The following is a 27904-nucleotide window of genomic DNA, read 5'->3' on the forward strand; positions in this document are numbered from 1 at the left end:
CACCTTCCTGGGAAATCCTGCCATAGGCATCCCCAATCCAAGGGAACTGGAACTAGAGGCTGAATTATAGAGTCCTACTTATGAGGTGGGACAGTAGGACACATGGAGAAAAAGAGCAAAATGGGTGGAGTTTGCCCACTGGGAAAGGAAGGCAATCAGGACAGCAGCTTAGGGCTGTAAGGACCAAGATACTGTGACTAGGCAGAAGAAAATACCAGATCAAACAAAGAGCACTAATAGGCAAGTCATTGTATTCTTGGTAGTAGAATAGTTGCGGGAAATAACAGGTTTGTGAAAAGCTTAAGTACCCATGACAAAACAAGTGAGGATATAAGATTGTAGCATGCAAAAAAGGACTTTGCCTTCATCTCAGACAGAGGGAGATGTATATTTCTAATTTACATCTTCCCACTATTATTGTTGCTAAGCAGAGAATACAGCATAAAAGACAAGGGCCCACAGCCCATAGTCATAGCATTCCACCTCCATGAGCACAGATTAGTCTCTATGTCTCCAAGGGCAGCCATAGGTGGCATGGGGATCTCATCAGTGCTTGTAGAAGTAGAGGATATAAAGGCCACACAGAGACAATCAGAATGGTCCAGTGCAGTTTAGGTATCTCTTCCCAAGCTCATCCTCCAGACACAGAGTTAGGTTAAACCTAATGTATGCCTTCCTCCTCTAGCTCCCTTTGTTTGGGGTCCTTACCTGCTCACCAGCTTTGTCCTGGGAGTGTGCAAGATAGTGTTATGAGAATTTTTTCAAGTCATCTAATGCAAATAATATCTCGTACGATAACATGTCATGGTAGAAGCATGTCCTACCTCCATCTAAATTTTAACTCTCTCTTCAAAAGTGAATTCCCTACCTGCATGAAGACAAAAAGACACTTCAAACTAGGCATCTCCCTCTTTCTGTTTACTCATTTATAAAACAAGAGAAAACCATTCTTTCTTTAATATGCCTTGAGATAGTCTAAAGGGGGGAAAGGAAAAGCTGGAGTAATACCTGCCTTCCAAAGCCCTGAACTTCATGGATTTTATGACATGACAGAGATTCTGGTTACCACAAAGAATGATCTAGTATAAGTGTTTGTGGAACTGAAAGAGTTCTTTCTTGATTCATCCTACTTTCTCCCCTCCCTCTATAAAATTATTTTTATTTATTTGGTACATATTTTCAAATTTGCTGACTTGTGTACTTGCTACTTTCTCCAGTAGAATGCAAACTGCTTGTGAGAAGGCTCTCACTTTTGTCTTCATTGCAACAGCTCCTAGCACATGCCCAACACATAGCAGGGCCCTTAAAAAATACTTGAACTGAACCCAATGGAACCTGATGGACCAGTCTGTATGGGGAATGAGCATAGCCAGAAAGGAAGGCACACCAACAGGTTTTTGCAGCATAGAGGGTTAGGAGCAGCAGTCAAAGATAAACATTTTGATTTCTACTCTCACAGACCAAAGACAGCAGGATTCACAGATGATTTCAGGAGAGCATTGGCAGCTTTGATGCATTCACCCAGGGAGGAATCTGTAAACACAAGAGGAGGGATAACAGGACAAATGCTAGGAAAAGCAGAGAAGTAGATTCATTTCATCAGTCTGTATCCCCTCCTTCCTGTATTCATTCTTTTTCCTCCTTGTTGTACTTGTATCATTTCAGTAGCGTCTGACTCTTTGTGACCCCATTTGGGGTTTTCTTGGCAAAGATACTGGAGTGGTTTGCCATTTCCTTCTCCAGATCATTTTAGAGATGAGGAACTGAGGCAAAGATGGTTAAGTGACTTGCCGAGGATCACATAGCTAGGAAGCATATGGGCCTCGATTTGAACTCAAATCCTCCTGACTACAGGTCCAGCACTCTATCCACTGTACTACCTAGTAACCCCTTCTCCCATTCTGCCTCCCCTAACCATTTCTAATCCAGCAAACATTCATTAAGTGTTTGTAATGTTTAAAGGAAGGCACTGCTATATTCCTACCAACAATCATACTCTTTCTCTTTTCTTATCCCTTAAATTCCCCTTTCACTTTCATTGGCCCCACAAGCACTTCTGAGGTACAACGTTCTTGAAAGCAGAGGAGTGAATAGCTGTTAGAGCAGTCTCAGGCTCACCCTGGGGGCATCTATGGGACTAAAGTAGGAGGGATGCTAGCAGCCTGGCAGCAGGAATGTGAAGAGAGCCAAGACTACTCTGTGGAGAGTTCCTGATATCCCACCACCCTTTCCCATAGGCATTTTCAACCTTCTCTGGTCTCCTCTGTGTCCCTCACTATCTGTGAGTCCTCTCTCTGGGTTGAAAGACCAAAAAAGTGGAACAGAAAGGAACTGGGCCATGAATCCCTCCATCTCCCACCTTAGACAGATTAATGAGGCTGTAGCCTGAGGGAATAGTAAGTCTCCTGATTTATGAGGAAACAGGTTCTCAAGAGAGAACCCTTACCAGATCGAGCCTGGATCCATGCCACAGCCTTCCTTTCCAGGAGTTCCCATTCTTCTCTCTGGTCCCAACTGGAGCTGTGCATCCACAGCACAGCCAAGATAGTGGCCCATCTTGGGACATCTTTACTCTAGAGAATATATGAAACGCAAAGGTCCAGGTCAGAGGACCTCAGAAAGGGTCAAGCAGCCAAACCTTTGGATGGTACTTGACCCATCAAGGATCATACAAAAGACTGATCCCAGATAGATCATCTACTTCTCCTTCCAGTTCTCTGCTCTTATTGCTCTCCTCAATGAACAAATGTTTACTGAGCATCTATACAAGAGGAACTATCTAGCTTTAAGGCCTAGAAAGCATTTCCATCAATCTCTCTCAATCACAGACTACACCTAAAGGGCAATGACTCCCCTCACTCTCTCCAAAGGTGGATTGCTCTCCCTAGTTACCTCTGTCGTGCTCTTCCCCAATACACCCCCCACCCTATACCCTCCTCTCTCTGGGACCTTACCTGGTCAGGCAATGCAGCCAATGCACTCTGAACACCCACACCCAGGACTGAGGCCAGAGCTTCATCCAGTTCCCAGGAACCATCTGCCTTCTGGAGGGAAATTAGCTGCAGAAGCAGAGACTCTGGAGGGGATGTGTCTAAAATAGAGAGGGCTCCCTCTAGTAACTCTTATTTGAAAGCCCCTGAGCTTCATATCCAGGGGGCCTCATACAGCTACCCCCTAAATATTTCCCCCAAGGCCTTGATGAGCCCCAAGGCAATCTACCAGGTAGGTCCCACCCCAGTGCAAGCCAGGATTCCCAGACCAAAAGGACAACAAAGCCTGTCCCCCAGTACAGGCCACCAATTAGTCCTGCCCCCATTCCTCATTAGTAGTAATGCCCCAACCCCAACCCCTTCCCCATCCCTAGACAGCCAGCCAGCTGGCTGTACAGTACAAACCACTCACAGTACAAGCCAGCAGGGAAGCTCTCCCAAACAGTGTAAACCAGCCCCTTGGTCTTGAGGTTCAATGAAAGCCAGTAGCAAGGCCCAAGAGCCTGGGCACAAGAGGCCTGAGACAGCGTAGGAGCAAGGCCCAACTCACACGTACAAGTACAAAGTCAGAAAAAAGGCAAAAAAAAATGAGCAGAAAAAAAAACTTGACTCTCCAAAGTTACTATGGTCACAAGAGGATTCAAGTCACAAATTTACAACAACAGTGTGAAGCCTCACCAAAGAATGTAAATTGGTCTCAGCCCCAAAAAGAACTCATGAACGAGCTTAAAAAGGATTTTTATTTATTTTTTTCCCCAATAATAATTTTTTGAAATAGTACTTTACTTTCCCCCAATTACATGTGAAGACATTTTTAGCATTCATTTTTACAAGGTTGAAAATGGACTTTAAAAGCAAATTAGAGAAGTAGAAGAAAAATTGGGAAAAGGAATGAGAAATGCAAGAGAACCATGAAAAAAAAGAGTCAACAGCTTGGTAAAAGAAACACAAAAAATGGGAAAAGATATAGAAAAATTCAACAAAGAACATAACTCCTTAAAAAAAATAGGATTAGCCAAATGGAAATATAAATATATATATATATAGCTGACTGAAGAAAATAATTCCTTAAAAATTAGAATTGGGTGTGGGGCAGCAAAATATTCCATGAGACATCAAGATATGATAAAACATAGAGCCAAGATGGTGGCTGGAAAGCAGGGACTTGCTTAAGCTCTCCCCCAAATCCCTCCAAACACCTGTAAAAAATGGCTCTGAAAAAATTCTAGGGCTGCGGAACCCACTAAATAGCAGAGGGAAGCAGGTCTCCAGTCCAGGAGAGTCTGGATGGTCACAGGGAAGTGTCTATCACATGGTGCTGGGAACAGAGTGCAGCCCAGCGTGGGCTGCACCAGGATAGACCAGAATGGGAGTCAGCCCAGAGCAGGTCTTAGGGCCATGAATCATTGAACTGTGGAAGTTATCAGACTTCTCAACCCACAAACACCAAACACCATGGAGCAGGTTGGTGGGTAAACTTCTAGACTGTGTTAGAGAGCGGTCTGGCCACCAGCCCTGGGGGTGGCAGAGGTGGCATGGCCATGGATCTCCAGCATCAGCTGCTTCCGGAGTCCCTGGCTCACATGGTGGGAGGAACCAAGCATCAGACCAGAGCAGGAGTACAGGGCTTGCTTTGCCCTGCTTCCATCTGGGTCGCAATCCTGGTTGGTGGTTCCTGGGGAAGAAGGAGCGCAGTGGTGGCAGAGCTTGTTGTGACAGTAGAGTAGAAGTAGCCTTGAAAACAGCAGCACAGCCCCTAAAGCTTGGGACAAAGCACTCTCTAGTCAACAAGCAGTCATACCCTGACAAAAAGCTCAAAGGCCAAGTAGTTGGCTGGGAACATGGCCAGGCAGCAAAAAAGGACTCAGACTCAGTCTTGAATCATTTTTTTGGTGACAAAGAGAATCAAAACATACAGGCAGAAGAAGTCAACAAAGTCAAAGAACCTACAACAAAAGCCTCCAAGAAAAATATGAATTAGTCTCAGGCCATGGAAGAGCTCAAAAAGCAAGTAACAGAAGTAGAGGAAAAAATGGGAAGGGAAATAAGAGAGATGCAAGAAAACCACGAAAAGCAAGTCAATGATTTGCTAAAGGAGACCCCAAAAAGTACCGAAGAAAATAACACCTTAAAAAATAGACTAACTCAAATGGTAAAAGAGCTCCAAAAAGCCAATGAGGAGAAGAATGCCTTGAAAGGCAGAATTAGCCAAATGGAAAAGGATCTCCAAAAACCACTGAAGAAAATACTACCTTAAAAATTAGATTGGAGCAAGTGAAAGCTAGTGACTTTATGAGAAATCAAGATATTCTAAAACAGAACCAAAGGAATGAAAAAGTAGAAGACAATGTGAAATATCTCATTGGAAAAACCACTGACCTGGAGAATAGATCCAGGAGAGATAATTTAAAAATTATTGGACTACCTGAAAGCCATGATCAAAAAAAGAGCCTAAACATCATCTTTCATGAAATTATCAAGAAAAACTGCCCTGATATTCTAGAACCAGAGGATAAAATAGAAATTGAAAGAATCCACCAATTGCCTCTTGAAAAAGATCCCAAAAAGAAAACTCTTAGCAATATTGTCACCAAATTCCAGAACTCCCAGGCCAAGGAGAAAATACTGCAAGCAACCAGAAAGAAACAATTTGACTACTAGGGAAACACAATCAGGATAACACAAGATCTAGCTGCTTCTATATTAAGGGATCGAAGGACTTGGAATATGATATTCTGGAGGTCAAAGGAGCTAGGATTTAAACCAAGAATCACCTATCCAGCAAAACTGAGTGTAATGCTCCAAGGCAAAATATGGATTTGCAATAAAATATAGGACTTTTGAGTTTTCTCAGAGAAAAGACCAGAGCTGAATAGAAATTTGACTTTCAAACACAAGAATCAAGAGAAGCACGAAATGCTTCCACTTAAGCCTCATGCTCATCAGCCAGGGACTTCAACTCCTTCCTGTTATTCTGAAGCCTGTCAAACATGGGCTGGATTTGCTCATGGAAACATGAAAACTCCTTTTATACAAATGTACACACAAAGTCAATGAACCCCACTTGCAGCTTTGTTTCTGTCAATCATGTGCTTGGTGAGTAGAGAAAACAGAAGTTCAAGTGAGGACAGAGGGTTAAAGGCACAGCCTTCATTATTCCCACAGTAGGGCAGGCCTCCAAGGCCTTTCCTTTGTCTCTACTCCAATCCAAAGGACCAACGGACAACAGGTCAAGTGCTTCTCTGCTTCCAGATCTATATACTAGAAGGTTCAAATTGGCAACACAAAATCATGGATGGCCCATAAAAAGGATGGCTGTCACCCAGTCGCCTCACTGCAAAAGTGAATCAGTGACATTCACATGCCAATGTGATGACACTGGAGGGTGGAAGGAGAAGGCACAGGAAAAATACCTCTTGGAAAATTTGCCCTTTTCTTTTTATATTTGGCAGATGTTTTATATAAAGCACCTACTGGTGGCTCTATAGTGTTAATGATAAATGATAAATATTTGTTTCCTAACTGATTAAAAGTTTAGATAAGGCATAAGTCCAAGTGTATGCTAGAACAAATTCTAACAGACTCAACATCAATTGTTAAATTTTCAGGGTAAACCTGAGATCTCAGAAATTAGGAACTAAAAATTAGGTTTTGATGAATTGTTTTCTTGATTTCTATACTTAAACACTTAATAGCAGATCCCTGCATGTGTGCCTTCTCCTTTGGAAGTTTATGGTCTAGTGAGGCAGGATGAAAGAGAGAAATAACTCTCCTACAAGAGAATATATTGAAAATAGATAAGAGCAAATGGCCTTCAAGACCTGTAACAAGACATCGCTTCTCTAAGAAACCATTCATGGGAGAACAATGACCCCTTTAGTGTGTTTTCTAAAAACAATATAATTGTTTTAAGCTAAGCATTCATATTCTTGTAGAAGGTTGAGGTGGTGGTAGGGGAATGGGGATGCACCTACATATTTCTTTATAGCCCAAGGAATCTTAAATCCTGACAAGACTGAGTTATCACATTCTCAGAATGTCAGTAAGTTATCTCACATGATTTTGGTATTCCACCTTACTAGTACTACTTGCTGTAGTTTTTTTTTCAGGTATAGATAATTTTAGGTAATAATTTTCTAGATGTTTCCTTTAAAATGTTTTTGGCCATATTTTGTATTTATACTGAAATCAGTTCCCACATATCATAAAGTGAAATTCCTGTGTCAAAGAAAATCTTTTTAAAAGCCAAAATATCTGATAAATAAACCTTGTGCGATAATGTAAAAAAAATACGATAAAACATAAAAGAATTTTAAAAATAAAAAATCAGAAATTTCTCATTGGAAAAAAAAATTGACCTCGAAATCAGAGAGATAATTTAAGAATTATTTGACTGCCATAAATCCATGATCAAAAAAGTTCCTAGACACCTATTTCAAGATATTATCAAGGAAAACTGCCCTAACATATTGGAACCAGAGAATAAAATAGCAATGGCAAAAATCCACCTATCACCACTTAAAAGAGAACCCAAAATAAAGGCATATCATAGCCAAATTCCAGAACTCCCATGTCAAGAGAAAATACTGCAAGCACACACAAAGAAACATTTCAAATATTGTAGAAGCACAGTCAGGATTAAACAAGATTTAGCATCTTCTACATAAAAGATCCAGAAGGTTTAGAATATGACATTCTGGAAGGCAAAGGAATTAGGATTACAATCAAGAGTTACTTACCCAGCAAAACTGAGTATACTCTTTAAGGGGGAAAAATGGTTATTTAATGAAATAGAGGACTTTCAAGCATTCCTAATTAAAAGACCAAAGCTAAATACAAAAATTGACCTTCACAAAATAAAAAAATAATTGCAAAATTCATCTGGAAGAACAAAAGGTCCAGAACATCAAGGGAATTAATAAAAAGAAATGCTAGAGAAGGTGGCCTAGCCATACCAGATCTTAAATTGTATTATAAAGCAGCAATCATCAAAACTACTTGGTACTGGCTAAGAAATAGATGGTAGATCAGTGGAATAGATTAGGTACACAAGACACAGTAGTCAATGATTATTGTAACTTACTGTTTGACAAACCCAAAGACTCCAGCTTCTGGGACAACTCACTATTTAACAAAAACTGCTGGGAAAACTGGAAAATAGCATTGCAGAAACTACACATAGACCAACATCTTACACAATACATCAAGATAAATTTAAAATAGGTACATGATTTAGACATAAATGCTGACAGTATAAGCAAATTAGGAAAATAAGGAATAGTTTACATCTCAGATCTATGGAGAAGGGAAGAATTTATGACCAAACAAGAAATAGAGAACACTATGAAAGGCGAAATAGATAATTTTAATAAGTGGTCAAAAGATATGAACAGGCAGTTTTCAGATGAGAAATTAAAGCTATCTGTAATCATATGAAAAAATGCTCCAAATCACTATTGATTAGAGAAATGCAAATCAAAACAACTCTGAGGTACCAGATCACACCTATCAGATTGACTAGCATGACAAAAGAGGAAAATGATAAATGTTGGAGAAGATACGGGAAATTTGGAACACTAACACATTATTGGAGTTGTGAACTGATCCAACCATTCTGGATACCAATTTGGAACAATGCCAAAAGGGCTATAAACCTGCATACCCTTTGACCCAGCAATAAGACTTCTAGGTTTGTATGCCACATGAACAAAAGTATATATAGCAGCTCTTTATAAGAAATGATGGATAGGCAGACTTCAGAAAAACCTGGAAAGACTTACATGAACTGATGCTGAGTGAAGTGTGCAGAACCTGGAGGCCATTGTATATAGCAACAGCAACATTGCATGATGACCAACTGTAATAGACTTAGCTCTTCTCAGCAAAAGAAAGGATCTAAGAAAATTCCAAAAGACCCATGACAGAAAATACCATCTTCATCCAGAGAAAGAATGATGGAGTCTGAATACAGATCAAAGTATACTATTTTCTCTGTCTCTTTTTTTGTTTTTTGTTTTGTTTCTTTTTTCTCGGTTTTCCCCTTTAGTTCTAATTTTTCTTTACAATGTGACTAATGTGGAAATGTGTTTAATATGAACATTTATGTGTAGCCCATATCAAATTGCATGCCATCTTGGGGAGAATGGGGAAGGAGGGGGAGAAAATTTAAGACTCAAAATATTGTAGTAGTGAATGTTGAAAATTAAAAATAAAAAATAATAATAATTTAAAATAAACAAATAAAAAAATTGATCTTCAAATACAAGACTGAAGAGAAACATAAAAAGGTAAAACAGAAACAAGAAAGAGAAAATATGAAGGATTTGATGAGAATAAACTGTTCATATTCCTACATGACAATGTGATATTTGTGACTCTTACAAAACTTTATCATTATAAAGGCAATTGGGAGTATTCATAGACACAGCATGCCAACTTATAACTCTCAAGAACTTTGTTGCTATAAGGGAAATTAGGAAAATTCATAGACAGAGGATGCAGTTGTGAGGTGACTATGATGGGATGATATAAAAAAAATTAAGGAGTGAGAAATAAGATTTTACTGGGAGAAGAGGGAAGCAGGAGATAGAATAGGGTAAATCATCTCACATAAAAGAGGCATAAAAGTGATATTATAATAGAGGTGAAGATGGGCAGAGGTGGAGAGGGGGCTGGTGACAGGCAAACTTTAATCTTACTCTCATCAGAATTGGTTCAAAGACAGAATAACATATTCAGTTGAAAATACAAATCTATCTTACCCTTTAGGGAAGTAAAATGTAAGGAGCATAAGAAGAGGTAAGAGGAGAAGGGAGAGTGGATTAGAGGAGGCAATGATCAGAACCAGAACACTTGTGAGGAGGGACAGGGTGAAAAGGAAGAGAGGAAGAAGGATAAATGAAGGAAAACAGGGTGGAGGGAAATACAGTTAGTTATCATTATGAATATGAATGAGATGAACTCACCCATAAAAGACAAGTGGATAGCAGAATAGATTAAAAAAACTGCATCCTACAACATAATGTGTACAATAAAGACATCTGAAACAGAAATATACAGTATAAAGGTAAGGGGCTGGAGTATTATGCTTAAGCCGAAGCAAATAAAACAGGGATAGTCATAATAATTTCAGACAAAACAAAAATAGACCTAATTAAAAGAGATATGGAAGGAAACTAAAACATGCTGAAAGGTACAATAGACAATGAAGTAATATCAATACTAAACAGATATGCACCACATGGTAGAGCATCTAAATTTTTGAAGGAGAAGTTAAATGAGTTAGAGGAGGAAATAGATGGTAAAACTATACTAGTGGGGAACCTCAAAGTCCCTCTCTGAGAACTAGATAAATCTAGCCACAAAATGAACAAGAAAGAAGTTAAGGAGGTGAATAGAATTCTGGAAAAGTTAGATATTATATGATAGGTCTCTGGAGAACATTGAATAGAAAGGAATATGTCTTTTTCTCAGCAGGACATGGCACCTCCAAAAAAACTGACCATGTATTACAGCAAAAAAAAAAAAAACAACAACAACAACAAAAAACCTCACAACCAAATGCAGAAAAGCAGAAATATTAAATGCATCCTTTTCAGATCACAATGCAATAAAAATTACACTCACTAAAGTGGAAAGATATATTAAAACTTAATTGGAAACTAAACAATCTAATCCTAAAGAATACTGGTTCAAAGAAGAAATCACAGAAATAATCAATAATTTCAATAAATACTATAGCAACAATGAGGCAACATAACAAAATTTATGGGATGCAGGAAAAAGTGGTACTTAGGGGCAAATTTTATATCTTTAAATTTTTACATATATCAATGAAGTGGGCATGCAAACTTAAAAAAAACTAGAACAATGTAAAAATCCTCAGTAAAAATGTGAAGGAAGGTGGTCTAACTGTACCAGATTTCAAACTGTGTCAATTAAGCAGTAATTATCAAACCATCTGGCACTGGGTAATAAATAGTGGTGGATCAGTGAAATAGATTAGGTACACAGTACAATATAGAAAACAACCATAGTAACCTAATGTTAGATAAACCCAAAATCCAAGTGTTTGGGACAAAAACTCCCAATTTGACAAAATTTCTTGGGATAACAGCACAGCAGAAATTTGATATAAAGCAATATGTCACACTGTTTACAAAGATAAAGTCAAAATGGGCACATGATTTATATATGAAGTGTGATACCATAAGCAAATTGGGAGAACATGGAACATTTACCTGTCAGACGTATGGGTAACTGAAGAATTTAAGACCAAACAAGATATAGAGAACATTGCAAATGTAAAATGGATAATTTTCATTATAAAAAAATTAAATGTTTTTGCACAGACAAAAACATTGCAACCAAAACTATAAGGAAAGCAGATAACTGGGGGTAGGGGCAGTAGGGAGGGGAAATCACAGCAAGATTTTTTGATAAAAGCCTCATTTCTCAAATATATAAAGAACTGGGTTAAACTTGTAAGAATGAAAGACATTCCCCAATTGACAAATGGTCCAGGGACATAAACTGGTGGCTTTCAGACAAAGAAATCAAAGCTATCTACAATCATATGAAAAAAAATGCTCCAGACCACTGCTAAGAAGAGAATTGCAAATTCAAACAACTCTGAGGTACCACCTCACATTCAATGATTGGATAATATGACATAAAAAAAGACAAATGTTGGAAGGAATGTAGGAAAACTGGGATACTAATGCACTGTTGGTGGAGTTGTAAACTGATCCAACCATTCTGGAGAGCAATCTGGGACTATGCCCAAAGGACAATCAAAGTATGTATAACCTTTGGTCCAGCAATACCACTGTTAGGTCTGTAACCCAGAGATCATACAAGTGGGAGATGGACCTGTAAGTAAAAAAGTATTTATAGCAGTTCTTTTTGTGGTGGCAAAGAATTAGAAATTAATGGGATGCCCATCAATTGGGGAATGGCTAAACAAGCTGTGGTATATGAATGTAATAGAATACTATTATGCTACAAGAAATGAGGAGCAGACAGACTTCATAATAACCTGGAAAGACTTACATAATGCGATGCTGAGTGAGGGGAGCAGAACAGAAGAACCTTATACATGATTACAGACACATGGTATCTGTGATGACTAACTTTGATAGACTTGGCTTTTCTCAGCAATACAAGATTCTAAGATAGCTCCAAAAAACCTATGATGGAAAAAGCTATCCACATCCAGAGAAAGAATTACAGAGTCTGAATGCAGATTGAGGCAAACTATCTGCTCTCTTTTTTTCTTTCTTTTTTGGTTTTGTTTCTTCTTTCTCATGGGTCATTCCATTGGTTATAATTCTTCTTTGCAACCTTACTATTGTGTAAATAAGTTTAATGTGAAAGTATATGTAGAACCTACATGGGATTACATGCCATCTTTGGGGAGGGGGAGAAAATTTGGAACTCAAAAACTTGTGGAACTGAGTATTGTAAACTAAAAATAAATTAAAAAAAGAAGAAATAGAGGGGATGCTTATCAATTGGAGAATGGCTGAACAAGTTGTGGTATATGATTGTAACAGACTATAAATTTGCTATAAGCAAAGACAAGCAGAATGATTTCAGAAAAACCTGAAAGCTTACATGAACAAAGTGAAATTAGCAGAACCAGGAAAATTTGTACACAGTAACAGCAATATTGTACAATGAAAAACTGTGAATGACTTAGCTATTCTCAGCAATATAATGGTAAGACTTTCAGTCATCTGGCACAAAATGATGGGAATATGGAAATGTTTTGCATGATTTCACCCTGTATTATGAAGGCAGAATTTATGATTTCAAAGAGAATCATACATATGTCTGAAAGGTTCGGAACCGCAGGATATAAGGAATTCTCTAGGTAGAAGGCAGAAGAATTAAAGCATGTATTTAAGCTCCAAAGTAACAGACCCACGAACCAGTGTCCCCATTTTGATATTTTGATCAAAAGCTTCCAGGCCCAATAAGTCTGCCTCACAAGAGTAACCAGGAGGCCACAGAGAAGCATGATGGTATAAAGCAAAATCATATATGTGCTTCCCCTTTACGGTAAGAAGATTACCCACTGGCCTCAAGTTCTTCCTCAGCACTCCTCAGTCCACACGTGGGTCAGCTCTGTTACTGGCAGCTCCTGCTTCAGCTTCAGCTGTAACTGTCTCTGGCTTCAACGGAAAAGGATCTTCAAGCCATCTTCTCTCCTCTTATAGAGTTTTTGACATCATCAAGCATCGCCTGAGTGACCAGAGCCCAGGCTCTGGTGATTGGTTCTTGAGTTGGCCCCTCTCCTTAGGATCCTGGGAGGTTCATATCCACATAGATTAGGTTAACACCCAATAGGGCATGGCTCTGGAGTTAACACCTCCCCTTAGCCAGCCCCATGAATCGTCACGAAGAGGCGGACTTAAACCCACTGGTCTAAGAGCCTCTGCTGTCCCAGACATGTAAACTAGGCCCTCCCTGGAGTTAGCCCTACCTTGGGCCCCACCTTAGTTGCCAATCTACACCCACTAAGGTTTTACACCTAATAGGGCTCTGGGCCTGGGGCCCAGCACCTAGTAAGGCTTAATGAGATAAACTGAGTTACTCAAAGAAAACAAAGGCCATTTTGCTTACCAACACATACCCTCATAGCCTATATTAGTTTGCTTACTATCTGGGGTGAGGGCAGGGAAGGAGGGAGGGAGGACTAAAATATGGAACTCAAAAACTCTTAAAATAATGTTTAAAATTCTTCTTACATATAATTGGGGCAAAATTAAATATGATTTTTTTAAAAAAAGAAATAAACAAGGGAAAAAGCATCCCAAGCACAATGAATAGGCCTGACCATGAAATCTACTAATAGGAATGGTAGAGGAACATATCTGGAGAGCAAGAGGAATTTTTCAATGACCTGTGAGAATATACCATCTATCTTTATCTTTCTGCCAGTTCCAAGGAATAGATATTAATGCACTAAATGAAAAAAAATTAGATTAACATTTGAAGCAGAAAGAAACCTTTAAAAGTAGATTCATCCTGTACTGTGATCTCAGGAAATATCTAATGATGTCTGTGTATCATGTCTCAACTTTGGCTGATCTCTGACTGGCAAACTCCTACTCTTGAGTCTTCCTTCTCGTCTGTTTAACCAGGTGTGTTGATAAAATGCAACTGGAAAGTAAGGAGGTAAGGAGAAAGCTTTGAAAAAAACAGGAATATTCATTAAGATTCCAGTTTCATGAAGTAATTTGTCTTTAAGAACATTTCTTACCAAGCTTATTGAAACTTCTCTCCAATGTTAACTATTTTGTAGTGCTTCAGAATTCAGTTGTGTTAAAAAAAATTTTTTTCCAGGAAAACCATTTCAGTATAGCTTCCTTGAAAAAAGAAAATAACTTTTAATGACTACAAATTTGATGAATATAAGTGAAGATAAATTATAGTCACTAGCTTCCACTTGCTCCAATCTAATTTTTAAGGTAGTATTTTCTTCAGTGGTTTTTGGAGATCCTTTTCCATTTGGCTAATTCTGCCTTTCAAGGCATTCTTCTCCTCATTGACTTTTTGGAGCTCTTTTGCCATTTGAGTTAGTCTATTTTTTAAGGTGTTGTTTTCTTCAGTGTATTTTTCAGTATTTTTTGGGGTCTCCTTTAGCAAGTCATTGATTTGCTTTTCATAGTTTTCTCGCATCCTTCTCATTTCTCTTCCCAATTTTTCCTCTACTTCTCTAACTTGCTTTTCCAAATCCTTTTTGAGCTCTTCCATGGCCTGGGACCAGTTTATGTTTTTCTTGGAGGCTTCTGTTGTAGGCTCTTTGACTTTGTTAACTTCTACTGTCTGTATGTTTTGGTCTTCTTTGTCACCAAAGAAAGAATCCAAAGTCTGAGACTGAATCTGGGTGCGTTTTCGCTGCCTGGCCATATTCCCAACCAACTAACTTGACCCTTGAGTTTTTCAGTGGGGTATGACTGCTCGTAGACTAGAGAGTTCTATGTTCCACGTTTGGGGGGGAGGTGCCAGCTCTGCCACACCAGCACTACTCCTTCCCCAAGAACCCCCAACCCGGACTGGGCTTAAATCTTCAGCAGGCTGTGCACTCCTGCTCTGATCTGCCACTTAATTCCTCCCACCAGGTGGGCCTGGGGCCAGAAGCAATTGCCGCTGTAGCTGCCCCACCTCCGCTGCCCCCTGGGCCAGTAGCCGGAACCCGAACTCCTTCCACTCCCGCAGCTTTTCCCACTAACCTTCCCTGCTATCTTTGGTGTTTGTGGGTTGAGAGGTCTGGTAACTGCCGCAGCTCACTGATTCAGGGCTCACTGATTCAGGGCGCTAGGGCATGCTCCACCCGGCTCCTGGTCTGGTTGGTCTGCGCCACTCATGCTGGGCTCTGCTCCACTCTGTTCCCAGCTCCCAGCTCCGTGTGGGATAGACCTCACCCAGAGACCATCCAGGCTGTCCTGGGCTGGAGCCCTGCTTCCCTCTGCTGTTTTTGTGGGTTCTGCAGTTCTAGAATTGGTTCAGAGCCATTTTTATGGGTTTTTGGAGGGACTCAGCTGAGAGCTCACGCTAGTCTCTGGTTTTCTGCCGCCATCTTGGCTCTGCCCCCCAGGTCTCGATTTTTTTCTTATATCAAATTTCATTTGTACTTTCCAACTTCTAACTAAGGTTTCTGGTTTTACCCTCTGGAAACATTTGTCCATGTACCATAACAATAGAAAGCTCTTCGGAGGTCCTGAGACAAAGCTATAACATGACGGGAGAACCTGAGATAATCTCACCTGAAATCCACTAACCCCTCCTCCTGATCCTGTAGGAGCAAAGGACCCAGAATACATTCCTGAAGATCATGAAGAACTGAGCAAGAAACACAAGACCTTAGGACAACAGTTATGTTTTGTTTTAAATCACTGCTCCATGCTGAATGCAAGAAGAAAAAGGAGAGATGGGAAGTGAAGAACAGACTGAGTGCCAGGAAACACGAACAAAAATCTATTTCCAATCTCCGCCACTACTTCCTTGATTATCTCTCCTCTCAATATCTTTCTTGCTTTCCAATCTTATTACTAAACTGAAACTATTCTCTCCTAAATTACTAATGGCCTCTTAAACTGCAAATCAGATAGACTTTTCTCAATCCTAATCCTTCTTGACCTATCTGCAGCAATTAACAGGAGAGGCATCCTTAGCTTCTTGGATACTCACTCTTCTACATAACTGTAGTTTAAGGGATACGAGAATACAATGGCTATAATTCTAGCCATTTTTGTAACACTTTTCTCCATCAGGCCCACCCTTCTCAGTCTCCCTTCCTGGACCATCACTGATACCATAACTTCTAACTGTGGTTATGCTCAAAAGTTCTTCCTGAGGATGTTTATTCTCTCTTTATACTGAGTAGGTGACATAACCAGCTCTCCTCGATATAATTATCTCCATGCAGATCATGCCCAGATCTATATTTCTTTTTTTTAAATTTATTTATTTATTTTTAGTTTACCACACATGGTTCTACACAATTTTGAGTTCCAGATTTTCTCCTCTCCCTCCCCCCTCCCTTCCCAAGATGGTAAGGAATAGTTTACTTATCAGATTTATGGAAAAGTAAAGAATTCATGACCCAACAAGAGATAGAGAGCATTACAAATGCAAAATGGATAATTTGATTATGTCAAATTGAAATGTTTTTGTATAAAAAAAAGCCAATGCAACAAAAATTAGGAGGGAAGCAGAAAATTGGGAGAAAATCTTTGCAACTAGTATCTCTGATAAAGGCCTCATATCTAAAATATACAGGGAACTGAGCCAAATATATGGGAATACAAGCCATTCCCCAATTGAGAAATGGTCAAAGGATATGAACAGGCAGTTTTCAGAGGAAGAAATTAAAGCTATCTATAGGCATATGAAAAAATGCTCTGGATCACTACTGATTAGAGAAATGCAAATCAAAACAACTCTTAGATACCACATCTCTCCTGTCAGATTGGCTAAAATAACAAAACAGGAAAATGATAAATGCTGGAAAGGATGTGGGGAAACTGGAACATTGTTGCATTGCTGGTGGAGTTGTGAGCTGATCCAGCCATTTTGGAGAGCAGTTTGGAACTATGCCCAAAAGGCTATAGAAATGTTCATACCCTTTGACCCAGCAATACCACTTCTAGGGTTGTATCCCAAAGAAATCATACAAACGGGAAAAGGACCCATATGTACAAGGATATTTATAGCAGCTCTTTTTGTGGTAGCCAAGAATTGGAAATCAAAGGGATGCCCATCAATTGGGGAATGGCTGAACAAGCTGTGGTATATGAAGGTGATGGAATACTATTGTGCCATAAGAAATGGGGATGATGCAGACTTCATAACAACCTGGAAAAACCTACACAACATAATGCTGAGTGAGTGGAGCAGAGACAGGAGAATGTTGTGCACAGCCACAGAAATATGGATTCCGTGAGGACCAACCCTGACATACTTCGCTCTTCTCAGCAACTTAAGGTGCAAGGACAACTCCAGGGGACTCACGATGGAGAATGCTATCTTCATCCAGAGAAAGAACTGTGAAGTTTGAATACAGATTGAGGCGCACTACACACTTCTCTTTTGTTTTTGGGTTTTTTTTTGGTTCTGTTTCTTCTTTCTCATGATTCATTCCATTGGTCATAATTCTTCTCCACAACTTGACTAGTGTATAAATTAATTCAATGCGAAGTTATACATGGTAGTTAGATCTATATTTCTAGACCTCATCTCTCCTATAATCTCACATAACCAAATATCTATTGGACATTATAAACTCAATAACCTGTACGCATCTCAAAGTCAACATGTCCAAAAAAGAACTCATTATCTAACTCCTCAAATCCATCTTTCTTCACAATTTATTTCTCTTAACAGCATAACCATCCTTTCAGTACACAGATTTATGAACTTGCAATCATTCTCAGTTCCTCCTATTCATCCCACACAGCCAGATCAGTGGCCAAATCTGATCAAATCTACCTCCCAGAGCACTCTCTTCACTTTCTATCCACCTACATGGTCATCAACCTAATTCACTGCCCCTGGGATTATTGCATTGCCTCCTCACTGGCCTCTCTTCACTCACTTAAGTCTCTCCCCAACCCAATCCACCCTCCAGACATCTGCAAAATTGATTTTCCTAAAATGTGGACATAACCATGTGAATTAATGTACTCCAGTGACTCCTTATAATTTCACTGATCACATATTAGAGAGCACTCCAGACACATCTATGATAGCAGATCCTGGAAAAAGATGGGTCTATTTGGTGCCAACGTGCATCAACAAGAGTCCTTTCCTTTTACTGAAAGTCTGGTGAAGATTGGAGCAGAGAAGAGAGGAGAAGAAAGTGATGCTTAGCCACCAGGAAGAGTACATCTTTGGGAAGAAATGATATGTGACCAAGGGAAAAGGCAGCCAAGCCCACAGTGGCAATACGGAAACAAATCAACTTCCTTCCTGTGCCTAATATTTTCAGAGGTAAAGCCTCAAAGGAATAATCATTTGGAATAAGATGTTTGCTGCACACAAAGGGGTATTGACACAAAGCATAGTGCAGAGTCCTCCTCACCTCTAGCCATAGAATCCTCTGTGAACATGATACCTGGGCTCCCTTGGGGTGATGCCATTTTAAAAGAAGTCTTTGCTGAATTTACTCTCATGGCAGTTTGCATTTTTCTCAAGGTAGAACAGCCCTTTCTGATAGATCCCACAGGTGGAAAAGAAAAAAAGACAAAATAAAATAAATAATAAATAAAAGATAGAAGAAAATAAAATAAAATAATAAAATAAAAGAAATAGTAGAATAAAAGAAAACAAATGGAACCTTACCTGTAGCAGATATCATTGTGGAAGAGTCTGAGGCACAGAGATGGCTATCATTCCACTCATCAGGCTCACCCAAATCAGCACAGGCTCCAAAGGTGTTAGACATCCAAGCTGCACCATATGAACATAGGTTAGGAATGAGTTGCAAACTATCTGAAACCCAGCAAGACAGGAGTTAAGATCAGAACAGCCTCAGTATCCCTAGGTCATGTAAGAAGTCCAAAGGAAGGAAAACTATTCTTTAAGGTGTGTGGCCCGTGGCATATTCTCTATCTCTAGCTATATGATCCTCCCCCAGGAGCTTCTGTCTCTGTAAGTGCCAAAGTCATCCCCTATAGCAGCTGTTCACTGTGTCCCCAATACCTTCTTGGTAGGTAATAGCCAGCTGCAGAACATTTTGTACCCATGGACTTAACTGTAGTTTCAGGGATACAGGAATATAATAGCTATCATTTTAGCAAGTATGGCTGTCTTACCCTCTAAGATTTCTGCTTCTTAATATTTCTTCCCTTTCCCCTTTATTTGTTTCTTCTCTATAATTTTCCATCTCCCCAAGAGATACTTCCTCCCATCCCATTGCAGTGGGAAAAGTACTCCAATAAAGCATCTGAAAATTCCAGCCATGATTTCCAGAAGAGAAAACACCACTATGACCTCTTTAACTCCAGAATATAAGTAAAGGGACTCAGATCCACCTTACCTGCACTTCTTGCAATATTGTGGAAAGCCGGGGAACTAGGATAAGTAAAAGGCAATGGAATATCCCTGCGAGTTAGGGGCCCCTGAATGGGCTGATTGAGCTCCTTGTTGATAGCAACGTAGGCAGTGTGAGAGGAGACAACTCCCGACTGAAGGCTGACATCCACAACTTTTTTTTTCTCTTCTGTAGCATCCTGTAAGTTTCCATCAAGGGTCTGGATCAAGGACTTGGCAGCCAGCCGGTGAATAGTAAGTCTGGAACAAGAAAATCTTCTGTGCTACCTATGGGGACGTGGGAAGGTAGTCCTAACCTCGAATTCCAAAGGATTCCCAATAACCAGGGAAAGCAAATGAGGAATAAAAAGAATAGATGTCTGGGTCCACAGGAGAGAGATTAATGAGAAAGGGAGGAAGAGAAGCCACAACAACAGGCAGGTAAAAAAGAAGGGAGGAATCACCAAGGATTCTTACTTGTCATCTGCTTTGGGCTCCAGGGAGAATTGCACTGTGTTCTTGAAGGCATCACCTTGGAGTGTGTAGTGAAGACACACCTCACCTGCTGCCTCTTGGGACTAGAAGAGGAAACGCAGAGAGGTCAGGGAGTAGACAGGCCTTTAAGGGGAGTCTCGAGGTCTAAATCAAAAACATAAGATCATAGCTCTAAAGGTTGCAGTGATCTCAGAGTCCATCCAGTTTGACTTCATTTTACATAGCTGGAAACAGAGGCCCGAAGGAGCTCAGTGACTTGTCCCTGACCATAACTCATCAGTATCTGAGCTGAGATTTGAAGCCAGGTCCTTGGATCCCAGAGCCATGACTCTGTCCCACATACCATGCTAGATCAGAATGTAGTCATGTTCAGGAAAAAACATTATCAAAGTCCAGGTACACCTGAAGGCAAAGGAAATTAGAGCACTTGTTCCTCCCTTCCACGTGCCTTCCTCTAGATAAGCCCACATACCGTTTGACAGAAAAGGAAAAGCCCAGGACACTGTTTGGACATCTGCTACCACAACCGTGGAACCCAAAAGTGGGAATGGGCACTTACTGCATTTGTCCCTTTCAACTGGGCATAGACGATTAACCTCTGACCCTGGAAGATGACAGTAGGAGCTGGAGAGAGCAAGGTAGTCTCTAGCCCACGGGGCAGAGTCCAGGTCAGGGAGACATCCTGTACCACCTGCTGCAAGGCCCGCTTGAGGGATCTGAGGACCTGGGGGAGCAGAATGGAGGCTTCAGACCTTGAGGTGGAAAGGACCCCTAGAAAAAGAGGGTTTACAGGATGGGAGGGGACTTGATGGGAAAGGATAATTAATGGCTGAGAAGATATTTCCTCCTCCTTGGTCATGTGAGAAACTGGGCTTCAACCCTCTTCTAAACTCCTGAACATATCACAGAAACTGTTCCCCCAATTCTTTTTGTCATTTACAGGAAAACTGGGATAGTGGGATTTTTACAGTCCACAACAAAGGTAAGTCCAAGCTGTAGAGCCACAAACTCCAGGGAAGCAAGGAAAGGTCCTGGTCTCTGAAGTCAGTTCATGTTCACATTCATGTTCATGTTCATGTCCCTTAAGTGTCTCTCTGTCATGACCAGATACTTTCCCAGGGAACGTCATGGATCCCTTTCGACACACAGTGAGATCACCCCTGCTCCACACTTAAGAGCTCTCAGGTTTACAGCTGTAATGGCCTATGGCCCTAAAAGGGAAAGGTCCCTCTTCACCCTCCAGACACATTCCCAAACACCTCAACACAAAAAATGCTCGAGCACAGGACATGGGGACAAGGACGTATTCCTGTTCATGTAGTTACTGTGGTGCCTCAGTGGGAAACAGATGCTTTTGAAAAAAAGAAAACCATGTCACCTTGGGCTGCATTCTGTCCCTGCCTGTGATGAACTCTGCAGTGCCCCCAGCTGCCCGAGCAATGCCTTTAATAAGGCTGGTGGAAGCCCCTTCTCCAATTCCAAAAGAGAAACACCTATAATGAGAAGAGAGCAGGCTAGCCAAAGGAAGTCTCAGGAAAGGCTTCCTGACTCCTACTTCAGTGGGGAATTAGAGGACAAATGCCTTACGGGGTAGAGGACAGGTAGGGGATCAGAGTCCTTCCTTAGGTACCCAGCCATCTACAGATCATCATCGAAGAATCATAGATGGAGAGCAGGAAGAAACCTCTGAGGCTGTCTGGCCAAACCCTCTCTTATTATAGATGAAAAAACTGAGGATCAGAGTCATGGTGAGTAAATCTGTGTCACGGGCTGAATCCTGAAAACCATACCTGTGATTCTGACTGTGGCGTTGAACTTCAGCAACGACCCTCCGAGTATCACTAACTTCTCCATCTGTGAAGACGAAGAGCTGCAGAGGGAGACAAGCAGTCACATATCCTATCAAAGTCACATCAGGTTCCTCAGCCCAGGGGTCTCGTGACACAAGCTACAGCAGATGTCCCACCATAGAGCAGGCTGCCTCACTATTCAGTTCCACATTACCGTGCGTCTATAAGGGGAGGCTGGAGGCCACTTGTCAGCAGCCTTGTAGATGCGGTTAGAGGTTTGATATGGGGCTGTGGCAAGGAGAAGGCAATAAGCATTGATGATGCACCTACTACATGCCAGACACTGTGCCAAGCATTTAAAAATATCTCAACAACTGTGAGGTGATTCATTCAGAGCACCTGGGAGGGTTTAGAGCCTCCTAAACTGCTAAGTCAGGGTTTTCTGTGAGCAGGACCTTTCACTGGAACCCTGTAGAGATTCGGAGAGGCAGTGGGTGTAATAGAAAGAAGAATGGACTTAGAGTCCACCAGCAAAGACCTGGGTTCAAAGCCATCTCTATCACTTAACTAGTTCTGTGGCCAGGAGCAAGTCACTTAACCCAAAACCTTAGTTTGCCCAGCTGTAAAGTGGAGAAAATAACATCTGTAGGACCAACCTCACAATAAATATATCACTGTCATTTATTTATCATTTATATCATTTGTATCATAAATGGCAATATGAATTTTCAGTTATTGTTGTATAGCCAATAGGTCTTATTCCTAGAGCAAGGGATGAGACTCTTCTTATGGGAGGGGAGACTCTATTAGATCTCCCCAGTCTGTTCTTACTATTGATTTAACACTAGGCAGCTAGGTGACCCAAGGGATAGAGCACCAGCCTTGGAGGCAGCAGGGCCTGAGTTCCAATCCAGCCTCAGACACTTACTAGCTGGGGGACCCTGGGCAAGTCACTGAACCACAAACTGCCTCCAAAACAAACCTGATTACCTCTGACTTCAGACAGGATTAATGCTAAGGACCCATCAACTAAACAAGACTTGTGTCTCCCTTTCTCCCAGTCCCAGTTTCTCACCTGCCGAGGGTGGCCTGGCCTGCAGGACTTGCTATAAATATCCTTCAGGGGCTCTAAGATTTCAGTCCCTCCCAGGTTTGCTTCTAGAGCCTTTACTCTTTGCACAGCCTCCTCCATGGACTTCTGGGTAAACTCCACACTCTCTCTGAGACACATACATACATACACATGAGAGTTCCATGAGAGACATTTTCCAGCAGTGTCAGGAACTTAAGCCTCCTCCCCCTCTCATAAGCCCCAGCTCCAAAGACACTGCTTATCCTAGAATTCTGTAACTATACCATTTGTAATATCAACCTTGAAACTTCCCCTTTTACCCTCTATCCTCCTCCCCACCTCAGTGACTCTAGCCAGAGACTCACGGAAAGAATGACTCAAAGGAGGATCCAAAGCCATAGATATTGAAAAGACAGCCAAGGGGCAAACTCTTCAGCAGCAGGACCAGAGTTTCCTGAGTGAGAAGAAAGGTAGAGAACAGATTTTAAAAAAATAAAGTCTGCCATTTTTGATTCTTGTGATACTTGGGTCTCACCCTGTTCTTCCCTCCATGTTTCCAGTCCCAGTGAGTTAACCTTAAAGTGGTCACATTCAAATTCAGCCCACCATAAGTATCTTAGAAGAATAATCCCATGAGTTCCATTTTCACTCCTAAATAAAAGGATATGGAAAAGGAGCATAAAAGGGAAAAGAAACTGGTACCTTAGCACTATCTATGCGCAACTGGGCACCTGCTTTGGTATTCATTTGTGAAGACATGCTCCCTGAGCGGTCCATGAGGAAGATAAATTCACCAGTATTCTCTCCCTGAGACTCAGGAAAGCTAGGGTAGAAACTCACCATCACAGCTGGATCTCCCATCAGGGAACCTAACCAAAGATAGAAAAGAAAAAAAATTTAAAAAAACATAAAAAACCCCTGCAAAATACATACGACAGGTCACCAGAAAACAAAATGATGTGGAAAAGGAGCTGAGTAAGGGTAGAGAGTTTAATTATCATACCTTGAGCCTTTATTTTTGGTGTCATTTGGTTGGCATTTTTGTTTGAGTCACAAAAGGACTTAAGACAACTCACAAAATTGACAATGAAAACTATAGAAGGAGCCATCACACGCAGGTTGTACTTCTAAATCCCTTGACATTATGTGAAGGACATCAGAGAGATATACTGGACTAAACAACTGGACTGGTCACACATCGCAACAGAGATTTCCAAAAGATCTCATCCAGGCAGAACCATGTCCCTAATCTAATCACCTACAATTGAAGAGGGATAAAATGTGAGGTGCTACCAACAAAGTGTACTGTGCAAGCACATGGCAGGGAAGCCATAGTTAAACAACAACTTCTACCAGGGTGTTCCTAAGTCTGGACACATAGGCAAAAATTCAGATTTTCAAGAAATGAAATGAATGAAATTTTAAACCACATTTTACTTAATTGGGATATTAACAAATAACATCTTCAATATGATTTCCATCATTTGTGATGCAAATGTCAATGCTCTTTGCAAGATTCATGTGAACTCAATGCAGTAACTCCACATTGCTGTCAATTTTCCTATGTGTCCAGACTTTAGGGACACCCTGTATAAAAAGATCCTGCATTAGACAGTAGGGTCTTGGCTATCTCTTCCAAATCTGGGATTCAGGGTCTGAGACTATACTACAGTATGATTTTAAAATAGGTCAAACTATCATAGTATAACATTCAACAGTCAGAACAGTAACTGTTCTTTAAGCCATTTCTACATTTGGTACAATAATGAAGCCTTCCTTGTTGTCTTTCAGTAAGGTAAAGAATCTCCCTTTTTGGATTCCTGAGACTACCACTGTATACCATAGACATAACCATCCCATAACTAATTCAGCACCTCTCTGCCAAGTGTCTGCATGCCTGGAAGGAAGATTCTCAGCAAGGTGAGCAAGCTCCTGAGTTTGGCTCACCTGGTTTGGCATCAGCCTGGGCCAGCTCCACAGACACACTGGGTGTGTTCACCTCTCTGTAGTAAACCAGAATCTCCACATCCCGATCAAACTGATACCCTTTAGCCAAGGAAATCTGAAAGAGGATGGGGCAGAACAGAACATGCTAAGACAAGAAGGAAAATTCCAGAGGTGAATAAGAGGCTGGAGAGATAATTTGCCATTGGTCAGTGATGCTTTGGGATGGAGTTGGTATGAAAGGAGAAACATCTAGAAGGAGAGGAAGAGGGTATAATATGACCAGCTTATGGGTGAGTTCGGGACATTGGACACTAACTGGAAACAAAAAGAAGGGATGTGAGGTATGGAAGTGGGCAGGGGCACCAAGACAATGATGCTCCTTGCCTAGTTAGTTACCTCGGCAACAGTCTTATCATCTTCCAAGTACCGCAGGGGACTCAGAGCACAGTTGGACTGGACTTTCTCAATGCCACTGGGAGAGCAGATATTGGCACTAACACTAAACGTGTAGGGCAGCTTCTTGCCAAGAACCCGAAGGATTCGAGAGGTGATGCTTTCTGCCTGAGTTGACCCTGCAATGAGCCACACAGTGAGGATCCCAGGGAGAACTATGGTCCCTTTTCTCACCTAGGTCACAGGATCCAGGTAGAACCAGATGCCCCCGTTGTTCTTCTATCCACAATCTGCCACCCCCTTATTACTGAAGGAGGCCAGGCTCCTCACCTTGCAGGAGATAGCGCGGATTCAAGATGGTCGGCAGGACAAAGCGAACAGCCCCATCTGCCTCCAGGGACAGTTCCTGAACATAGCTCAGAGTGACAGCAGCCTTCTGGCCAGGGGGCAAATTTCCTAGACCGCAGCTGAAGATGTCACCAGAGCTGCTATCCTGCTCCAGAAGGAAGGCTTGCTGGCCTTGGGAGATGGCATTCTCATAATACTCCTGCGCCTGAAGGGCAAGAGGAAAATCAGGAATGAAGGAGTCTTAGGAACAAACAGAAGAAGAAAAGAAGGCTTTGGAGAGAGAGGCAGAAGGGAAGATAAGGAAAGGGGTTAGGGGAGGCAGTCAGCAAGAAAATGATAGTAAGGCTGAGGGCAGAAGCAAAGGTCACTCAGGCTGACCTCTCCAAAGGGCTTCAGTCAAGAAACAGAGATTCAGGGCCAGAAAGTCCCTGGACGACTTCCTAGTTCAACACACTCATTTGACAAAAGAGAACACTATGGGCAAAACAGCAGCTCAAGTGAGGACAAAAGCAACTCACTGCTTTCCATTAAGACTACAATAAAACATACCAATTTAATATGAAGAATGCAAAGGGGGAGCCCTGGGGTGCCATGCCTACTACCTGCTGCTTCTCCTGTATTTCTGCCACTATACTCTTCCCATTCACCAGAGCCTGGAAGCTATAAACAGCAGAGTCTTCATCCATGGGGAACACAAAGAATGCTTCCACAGGATCTGTTTCCTTATTCTTGTAGTCCAGGGTTGCAGACACATCTGCCACAAATTCATGGATGGACAGAGCCACAGAGATGCTCTTAAGAGGCACTGGAGGAAGGAAATGCACAACAGCCCTCAATTCTCAGCACCAAAGACTCCACAGATGGCCTACAGAGTTCTGGAGTTCTCTCTCTTTTTTCTTAACCTTGCTTGGATTCAGGGTAGTCTTACCTGGCTGCTTGGAGCAGGTGAGAAGACCACAAGGGTACTCCATGGTGAAATTCTTTAAAAAAAAAAAAAAAAGAAAAATGAAATCTTAAGTAATCCATAGATGTTATTCCAACACCATTGTCGACTTGACTTTTTACTGGAACCAGAATTCTCTGCCACAGAAACAATTCCACCAGTTGGAAGGCAGGCAAAGGTGGCAAGAAGGAGGGAAAGAAGAGGTCAAAGAGAACAGACATGTCTCTATTCAGTCAGAGAGGGCAAAAGTCAAGTTCCCCTAGGCTCAGGGATCCTTACTCACTGAAGTGGTGGCTTCAACCCCAGAACAGGTTAAATGAAGTCAAAGATGATGACTGATGACATAAGTAGGCAGTCCCTCCTTTATTCAGTGAGGAACTGTTAAGTCAACAAAATGGTATGTTTCAATTGCTAAGGGGCTGTGGTTTGTAGGGAGTTGGTGCCAACCCCGGGGCTGCTTGGACCCTAGCGCTTGGCCTGTTTCCTGGGTAAAACCAGACAGGCTTAGTAGGAGTTGGAATGGTAGGCATCCAGAGGAAGGACTTCTGTCCCTAACAGCCCCTCTCCCGCTCTCGTAACCATCCTTTCTCATGCAGGCAGAGTCCTTTCACCAAGGACTCACAAGCCCAGAAGGAGGAACCCAGCTGGCCACTACCTAATGCTCTTGAACCAGTGCCTAACACAACAATGCTTTGATACTTTACTTACTGGAACATCTTTGATACTTTGCAAGGGCATCCTGCCCTGTGCCTCACATAGCTCATACAGCTCTGATATCAGCTGGCTACATGCCTGAGCCTTCCCATGCCTCCATAGATACTGTAGGACAGCACCCCTCTTTGTTCCCATACTCCCATGGAAACTACCTTACTACAGCCCTACTTTTTCCCATACACTTGTAGAAATCATAGTTTACAACAATCCAGATTCTTCCCACCCGATATCGATCTTCCCATGCTGTCATCCCCTTATCCCTTGAACACCTGCTTCTACTTATGTAGTGCAAAACCCTCTAAAACTGGATAATGTCTCCCAATAAATCGGAGTTGCATCTTCCCTGACTCCCTGTCTCATCATTGCGTACTGAGATTGGGATCCTTGCTGGTCAGGGACCCCTAACAGTGGTTGTTTCCAAAGAGATCATGTTTTTGTGGAACTATCCTGAGTCTTATCAAGCTGTGACCTAAATCCTAAAGGAAACCTCGAATTCTTTTTTTTTGTCATCCTTAGCTTTCTTTACCAGTCTCAGATCAATCCATGTTTCAGCAATTTCAATGTTATTGTTATAGGACAAAGGCATGTTTTTTAATTCATTCTTCATTACCTGACCTTGCTTTCACCTTGATTACAGCTATAAAAAAAATCTAAGTTGGTTGAAAAGTGCTCC

At 41.3% G+C, this 27904-nt stretch overlaps 1 protein-coding gene across 1 annotated transcript; it reads right to left on the reverse strand.

The window, feature by feature from the left end:
• Window positions 1-234: 234 nt before the first annotated feature.
• On the reverse strand, window positions 235-26548 carry LOC118836979 (von Willebrand factor A domain-containing protein 5A-like). The gene is made up of 17 exons (XM_036744041.1): window positions 26503-26548; window positions 26177-26379; window positions 25557-25779; window positions 25230-25405; window positions 24834-24948; window positions 23589-23755; window positions 23252-23340; window positions 22890-23034; window positions 21815-21894; window positions 21403-21517; window positions 20584-20748; window positions 20007-20107; window positions 19537-19790; window positions 18840-18989; window positions 2955-3091; window positions 2447-2573; window positions 235-1533 (listed from the first exon to the last, which is right to left on the reverse strand). Exons 1-17 carry the CDS (start codon window positions 26543-26545, stop codon window positions 1454-1456), a joined length of 2370 nt encoding a protein of 789 aa, XP_036599936.1. The 5' UTR covers window positions 26546-26548; the 3' UTR covers window positions 235-1453.
• Between the last annotated feature and the right edge of the window lie 1356 nt (window positions 26549-27904).

The sequence above is a fragment of the Trichosurus vulpecula genome, chromosome 2 (assembly GCF_011100635.1).
Source record: "Trichosurus vulpecula isolate mTriVul1 chromosome 2, mTriVul1.pri, whole genome shotgun sequence".
Lineage (NCBI taxonomy): Eukaryota > Metazoa > Chordata > Mammalia > Diprotodontia > Phalangeridae > Trichosurus > Trichosurus vulpecula.